Source organism: Lepisma saccharinum, chromosome 14 (assembly GCF_977018435.1).
Source record: "Lepisma saccharinum chromosome 14, izLepSacc3.1, whole genome shotgun sequence".
Taxonomy (NCBI): Eukaryota; Metazoa; Arthropoda; class Insecta; order Zygentoma; family Lepismatidae; genus Lepisma; species Lepisma saccharinum.
In genome coordinates, this window is record NC_139242.1 from 49924599 (window position 1) to 49933294 (window position 8696).

General features: G+C 32.7%; 1 protein-coding gene across 2 annotated transcripts in view; it reads left to right on the forward strand.

The window, feature by feature from the left end:
- The window catches only part of Tsc1 (tuberous sclerosis 1 protein hamartin), a 62195-nt gene extending 53499 nt beyond the window's left edge, over window positions 1-8696 (forward strand). For both annotated transcript variants that reach the window (XM_083135567.1, XM_083135568.1), the window contains exons 16-18: window positions 1001-1238; window positions 4598-4755; window positions 6180-8696. In XM_083135567.1, coding sequence (XP_082991693.1) covers window positions 1001-1238; window positions 4598-4755; window positions 6180-6557 — 774 coding nt within the window. In that variant the 3' untranslated portion in view covers window positions 6558-8696. The remainder of the gene's footprint in view (window positions 1-1000; window positions 1239-4597; window positions 4756-6179) is intronic.

An 8696-nucleotide genomic window follows, 5' to 3' on the forward strand; every position in this document is an offset into this window, starting at 1 on the left:
CTGTAAATTAATTATAAATTCAGTGATAAAGCTTATTCTTCAAAAATGTGTACGATAAATGGAAATGCCGGCAAATGTGGTATTTTTGTATTGTGTGTTGAAAATATGTTTTCAGTAACTTTCATTACAATGTTTAATTTTTTTCACTTTCAATAAATTGTTACAGAAAGAAATTCATAAACGTGAGAAAATTTATGTAAAATGTAACATATATTTGTGCAAAGAGGGTGTATAAATACGGAGAAACTAGTACTCACTTTTATCCGCGAAGCTGTTTTTTCTTCTTTTTCGATTAACAGCGCAGCAAGTTCCAACGAGGATGGTGGCAGTGGCCACTGAAATTAATCGAAAAAGAAGAAAAAACAGCTTCGCGGATAAAAGTGAGTACTAGTTTCTCCGTATTTATATACTACCGCGTCTCTCTTTTCCCAATCATGAAAGAGGGTGTGTTGTAGATTTCAGAAAAAAATGTTAAATAATACCATACTTAGCAACATATTTTCTATGATTTTTTTTAAAAACTGAAAGAAAAAAAATCTGGAAGAAACTCATTATCTTCAGGCTTGTTGTGATAGGGTTAAATTCCACCTGATACCAATATTATTTGTTGACACTGATCTGCTCTGTTCTAGTTGAACTGATACATGGCAAGAGACTACAATTAACCAGGCAATTTAAATACCACCCAAGGTATAGCAGACAGTGCATTTAATAAGTGGTTAATTAGCAATTATGAGGCCTCCCCGATGGTGCAGTGCTAGCATTGTTGCCTTGTAATGAAGGGGTCCCGGGTTTGATACCCGGTGGAGCCACTTGGCACAGTGGTTCGGATCCCACTTTAAACTGTAGGTACAGTCCCAATTAGTCTTACTGTTCATAAAGTGGACTTAAAACACCAAATCTATAACAATTAGCAATTATGATTACATATATGGTGATGTAAGTACATTCCTCCTCTAGTTTAAGTAGTAAATGTGATTTTCATTTCCACTTGTTGCAGGAAAACCAAAAGTTGCAGGCAAAATTATTCGACGTAGGAAACCAGATGCGGACAGTCTTGGAGAAGGCAACAGTTGGAGAGAGGCTTCAAGATGAGCTGGAACACCTTCAGAAGGAGCTAGTTCTGATGGGGGAATTACAGCAGATATACAGAGACAAGTTCTCCCAGTTACCCCATCTCAGGCAGAAGGATGAAGAAATGGTGCTGTTACAGGATACGTTCACTGAAGAAATAACAGGTAATTTAGTTTTCATTTCAACTTGCCAAAAGAAATTGAGATACTGTTGGTCTTTTCTTCTTATACAAATATACACCATATACTAGGGATGGGCCGATATCGATAAAGTACCGATATAAAATTTGCCGATACCGATAACCGATATTCTACCGATCCGATATAAAATTAGAAATGGTCCTTGAAGAACCTGAAATGATCATTGATCTCCTTAATAAATGTGTGTTTCAAGGTGACTGCAGTGCAAAATAAGTTGAACATTTACATATTTACTTTTTTAGAAAGAAGGGCATGGATATTATCCATAAAAATTACAAAAAAATGGCAGAATTTTGCACTAAATTATAAGATATTTATCAATATATCGGATCGGTAAAATAATCGGTAATTTTACTGATAAACCAATACACCGATATGCCTATATCGGCTGATACCGATAGAGTACCGATTAATCGGTCCCATCCCTACCATATACAGAAGTCTGTTGCATGACATTCTAATATATATTTTTTTTTTTACATAACAGTTTATAAACAATATTGCCTTTAGTTGTGTTTCTTGACTTGAGGCTGATTCACTAGATGTCACTTGTCTATATGGTGCTTTTTTTGTAGTAAGTTTCTTTAAAATTGGTTGCCACATTAGTTTGGAAGTTATCTTAAAAGTGATTGCCACAGTTGGTTAAAGCTATATAATATTTCAGGGTGGTTACTCACTGGGAATTCTGCATGAATTTTTCTCCGTGAACGTGAAAAATTGCAACTTTTATTCAATCCAAATCCCATTGAATTTATACATGTTTATAAATATCCTGAGTCAAGTAGTTCACAGTTTAGCTTTTATTTTTCTCGAGATGGAAAGGAAAGTTGCTTGGAAAATACAACAGAATTCTCTCCATCCTTTTAGTTTACTTAGATTGCTCTGCAAAGGACACCAACAATCTGACAGACGGAAGATTATTGCAAGATATATCTTGAAGTTGATTAGTTAAATTCGAGTTTGAAATTCTTATACAATTAACATTTTTTTTGTAGATTAGTATATACCATAACATTTGTGACTTGTGTTTGTAGATGGTTTTCGAGTCTTGAGTATGTGAAATGGTAAATGTAAACTTTGCACCTTAATTAAATATTTTAAATCTTGTATATACCAGTTTTTCTTGTATGTACGCATTGCTTGCATTGTAGAATTATTTTCCTGTAGTTTACGGTTATTACAAGCATAAGAAACCAGTTTTTTCTTTGTGACGTTTCAGGAGAACACACGCTCCTTTCATCAGATATTTATTTTCATTTTGACTAAAGATACAGTTATAACAATGGTTACTCATTTTTTAAACAAAAAGAATCCTTTATATAATGGATGTTGTCAATGTTACATTGTTGTAATATAGCAACTTAACTGTGAAAAGAAGCAGTCTGTTTTATTTTTATTTCAGATTATTATTATTATTACATCCATGCCAATTCAGAATATTCGCATATAACAATGGATAACATATTTTTAAATTTTTTTCTGAGAGCACAAAGACTATGTTCTAATAATAAGGATATCAAAAATGAAGAAGAAAGGCTTTTTAATATAGCAAAAGAAAATGGCTTTCACACTAATAGAATAAACCAAAATCAAAAAACAAGTCGCAAGAAAACTAAAGGAAAAGAGAAATACAGACAAAGATGAAAAATCTGTTGAAAAGAAATTCCAACAATCCCATTCCACAAGGGATTCTCACATAAAATTGCAAAAATTTTTAGAAGTTTTAATTTCAAAATTGTTTTTAAATTGCCAAGGAGTTTGGAATGTACATTTAATGAATTCAAAATTAGAAACTCTCTACCAGATGTGGAAACCACAGGAATATATAATATAAGTTGTTCATGTTCAAAGGATTATGTGGGACAAACAGCAAGGAAAATGGCAATAAGATGGCACGAACACGATTTGGACATTATAAATCTAAACCCAAGAACAGGTTTGTCAACTCATATCATCGAAGAGAAGCATTTGATTAAAAAGAGAAGGGTTTTAAAAAGATTAACGGGAAACACAGAGTTTAAGCTTCGTTTATTGCAGAAGAACACTGGAATAAATTAAATAATGAAAATGGTAACATAGATCCAGTATGGAGTTTCCTTTTTCACAAATTTAGTAAGCCACCATCTTTAAAATTTAATGTAACAGAAAACATCAAGAGACTTTGTGAAAACAATGATGAATTTGAATTACCTGATGATATTTGGGATTCATAATTAAATAATAATAATAATAATAATAATAATCTGAAATAAAAATAAAACAGACTGCTTCTTTTCACAGTTAAGTTGCTATATTACAACAATGTAACATTGACAACATCCATTATATAAGGGATTCTTTTTGTTTAAAAAATTACTAACCATTGTTATAACTGTATCTTTACTCAAAATGAAAATAAATGTCTGATGAAAGGAGCGTGTGTTCTCCTGAAACATCACAAAGAAAAAACTGTTTTCTTATGCTTGTAATAACCGTAAACTACAGGAAAATAATACTTGTATATACCGTTTAATTAAATTGAATTAGAATTTTTGGATACTTTGGATTCACACACACCCTTGATATTATTAATATATCTGTGTGTGTGTGGTGAGAGAAGTAATACATAAAGTTGAAGCAGAGAAGACATCTGCTTGTATGCTTGAATTTTTGGAAAGTCTGCCTTGAAAGCCGGAAATTATATGTGAATTTTATCATGGAATCAGAGGCCACTGTATTTGTTACAGTTGCATCCTACATCATATGCAATCTGCAGTGTTCATTTTCTCGACAAAATATCTTTGTCTTCCAAATGTTCATCCTCTTTTTTTAAGTTAGGATGAAGTTATTTTTGAAGTTGGTGTAGATGCTTCTTCAATCAGAAAAGTACTTTGGCCAGTGTTTATTTTTCTCATCGATGCCTGTCACCTATCTATTGAAATTAGGCCTTAGCCGATGCCCATGTATTGCTATTGGAAAGAGTCACTTGGAATTTAAGTATAAGTACCAGCCGATAGTTTTCTGGTATTATCCACTTTTGACAGGGTCTACAAAAATTTCAGAGTCTAATTGGCATAATTAACCTGGAAATTATGGAAAAATTTGTATTTCCTTTTATTTTGCACCAGTTTTCCATTTTTTTATTACATAATATGTATTTTAATATTCTGATGTAATTCTTAAATATTTTCAAGTAGAACTCACGGTAAATTAATCATATAATTGAAATGGGATACTTAGACAACTTTTAATTTTTTGCAATTTTTCTAGCATGGGTTTGAGTATCAGTTCAAAGTGGCATTGCATTGATTCAGCACTAATTGCAAATCATATTCATTTTGCAGGTGTACGACAACTTCTGGAAGCCAAGAGCTCCAGTTTGGAATCCACAAAATCTAGGGTTGCAGAGTTGGAAGGTCAAGTTACTAAGAAGGATATGCTGATAGCAGACCAAAAGAGGCTGCTGAAGTGTGTAAAGGAGGAATACCATGAACAATTAGAGGTAAGGCAGGCTTTTAACCCTTCACTTTGTAGCTAAAAATTCTCTTCTTAAGGAATTTAACCTTTAAATACCTGATGACTGATAAGGTGCACAATGCAAAATGGTTAATTAAACATTACTGCAATTAACATGCCATTTTTGGAGACACATAGTGGTTCGGATCCCAATTTAAACTGTAGGTCCAGTCCCAATTAGCCTATCTGTCCATAAAGTGGACTTAAAACGTCAAACATGCCATTTTTCTAAAACGAGTTCAGTTCTGTCTTCTTTGTTACTTTATGTTCGTCTGACATATTTGAATTGCAAAATGAAATATTTTTGTTAGCATTTTTAACAAGAACTTTTTAAAGCAGTAGATTTTTACCAAGGAAAAACCTGAAATGTTATTAAAAACATAAAATCAGGGAGAAGCGAGTTTGGTTTTTTTCTGCCATGGGCAATGAAATATATACATTTTTCTTCCAATAATGATAGTTAAAAAAAGAAGAAAATATAAATTATACACAGAAAAAAATGTAAGTAATACTATTATGTTCTTACAGTCATGGGAAGTCATTCGATACTTCTTGGGGGGGAAATATAAACATGTATAACACACCTATAAGAAGAGGAAGTGAAAGTCCCAAAAAATCATCTGTAGTGCTGGCCCTGTGAAAAATTATGTCTTGAAATTTGCAAAGAAACACAACCAAAGACCACACTTCGAAGACATACCACTCACATCCGTGGGAAACAAGGCCCAATTTTAAAACATTCCCCATAAATTATTATTTATTACATACCAGCATTATTTTTAACCAGTTTTGTATGTGTGTTTTTGCATGTGTGTGTGCATTAATACATGCATCAATACATCAAAATTTATTCTTTCACTGTATGTGAGTTATGTTTATAAGAAAACTACCGTATTTCACTGCATAATCGTTACACTGTTTTTTTTTTTCAGTCCAGAAATTGATTTATAACTTTTTATCACATAATCATCACATTGTCACATCTGATAATGATACCAATGGTAGCGGTGCAGAATCTTCGGACACAGATGATTAAATCTTGCAAGCCCGTAAATTTTCTCAAGCATAGAATTTCGACTATAATGCACAAATCAATAACACCTAATGTTTTAACTTATTTCAGACCAGAAAAATGTTCGCTAAAGTGTCACGAAGCAGTGATGTGCATCGATTTGGACTATTTTAATTTAAACATATATTCATGAGTATTCCATGTATACTAATCTTGCACCAACGATAGTTTAGTAATAAATGATTTTTAAGTACCAACAATACTAGCACAATTTTTTTTTAAAAAAAAGCTTCACATAATTTATTGAAAAAAAATTGGCTATAAGATCTGTAATGATTGTGCGGTGAAATACGGTATATATTTTGGCTTGAATACATGTGATTTCCATGTATTTTCAGGCTGTGGAAATGAAGTACCAGGCAATGAGGTCGATAAATGAGCAACTTGAAGCTCAGTTGCTGGAACTTTACAACCAACTGGACAAGGGTGTTTCCAGAGAAGCCAGCACCAGATCACCAGGACCAGATAGCAATCACTCAAATTTTGATAACAGCAGCGTATCCGGAGTTGTTGCAATTTCAGGAATGGAGAAGCATGCTATCGTCAGTGGGCTCAGTCCACACAATTCTCCCTTATCAGAATCTCTAGGCTCGGAGGGTCTGTCGATGAGCAGCATTTTCGGGGAAGTTCCAATGAAAAACTTGGAAGTCATCGTGGATCAAGAAACGGAGGCGAAAGAGAACATCGGTGAGGCAGCTAACGGAGAAGAGGGCTGATGGCAATTTCTCAAATGTGGTGAAAAAAAATTATGTTGTAAATCATGGGATGATGAATCTGTGATGTTAAATTCAGGAAAAATGTTTTCCATAACCATAAGTATATTGTGTTTGCGTCATGATCCAGTCAAGGGCTGTGTTGAAAACCTTGAAGGAGGTTTTTTCTTATTTTTTCTGCGTTTGCTTGCAAAATATATGCATATATATGATTTGCCTGGCAGGTGCTGCGAGTCGGTGTGCAACACCGGCTTATGCTTTCAAATTAGGTGAATTCTTTACAGTTATGCTGTATTTACATTATTGTGTGCTCCAAAGTGCATTTGTAGTTTTTATTTGTTGTTGAGCTTATATCAGTCTTCATTCTTGCAACTGTCTAAAATATTCAACATGTTATTGTTTTTGCTATCTTGTTATTTTGGGCAATGTATGCAAGAGGGGACCCAGAAGTCAGTTACTCTCTGCTCTATATAATTATTAAAATAAATATATATAGGGTGTATCTAAATTGGTTAAAATAAAGATCCTAATACATGTAAAGCTGGAAATACTTCAGGGGAAAACTTCATTGGCAAAAATAAATAAAATAAATATAGAAAGAATAACTTGGATAATACAAATGGGAAACCTATGATGAAGGGAAATTAATCCTTAAGTCTGCACATATTTACAAGAAAATTTCTGACACATTATTTATTTTCTACTTGGCTTTTCTTTATGCATCATTTCTTTTTTCTCAAATGAATTTTCCCACATTATCTATCACTTGCGTTCATCTCTCTGACCATATAATAATAATATCAGGATGAATTCCTCGATCTTATAATTTTTGGTGGGATTTAACATCTTATCTGTCCTGCAAGATTACTATCAAGTAATAAATGCTATGACCACCACTATTCATCCACAATTGCTAATTTTGTGTTTCCAGTAGTTTTGTGCTATCCACTCATGTCACAAAAGGTTTATTTTTTGTAAGGGAAACTAGAACTTAGAGGGTCGAAGATCAAGAGAACAGAGAAGGATGATTGTATTATATATGGAGCTCAAGAATTTGTTTTCTTCTTTTCTGGCAGCAAATAATTATAGTCATATCTTAACTGTTTTGCACAAAGTAAAGAACAAATATAAATTTGCACGCAACGGATAAAACTGTCATCATTTTGATTAAAAGGAAAACTATTATAACTTACTAAAAAGAAATTTTGAAAAGTATCACTCGAACAGTTAAAAAGTTATTGCAAAGCAAGCTATATTGGTACATGATTTTTTTTATTTATTTAAATAGGATACATCGTTCTTTATTACCATCAAATCTTTCATTTATTCATTACAATTTTCATAAGCTGTAAAGATTACAGTTGTGACTCTGTAATGAAAATGTTCGGGGTTAATTTTTCACGGTGAGTTCAGTGTTCAGTTCTTGCATAAACTGGATGCAGTTGCAGGTGCCATTTCTGTGCACCAGATGCAAGTACAAAATATTTCAGCACCAATAAGACTGCTTAATTTAAGAATTTGATAACTGGCACTTTCGTTTCTATCTACAGTTAATTACTTAATTATCATCTTCACTTGTTGGCTTTCCACCAATTACTGTTGCTATATGTGAACATACAAAATATTCAGATAGTAATGTGCTTCACAAATACAGATTTTGATTTTTTCAAGCTCTGGAGATGTAAGAAAACTAGTTTCAGCTAGGAATCGTCATGTGTGGTTTGTTACAGAACTGTTGATGGTTGTAGTTGTAAAATTAAACAAAAAGTTATATTATTCTTTGGCCATTCCCTTTATTATTGTTGTTATTGTTATTCTTTTACTATTAGCAAGTAACTGGCAGAGGGTCACCCTAAATTTCAAACAAAAATTATGGATTTTCCATCATCCAAACATAACTAATATTGGACCAAAACTTGACTGTGTTCTGATTTGGTTCTATACATGTAGGTTGGCTGAATTGACACTGGGGGCAATGAAGTATGAACACCGTGAACAATTTGTACACACTTAAGAAGCAAAAAATGCTATAAAATACTTAACAATCCCTAGTTTTGAGGATTGATGCCTCCAATTTTTGAGTTGTTGTAGCTGTATGTTAAAACCTGGGCTATTTTATAATAAAAAAATTAATATGTTGAA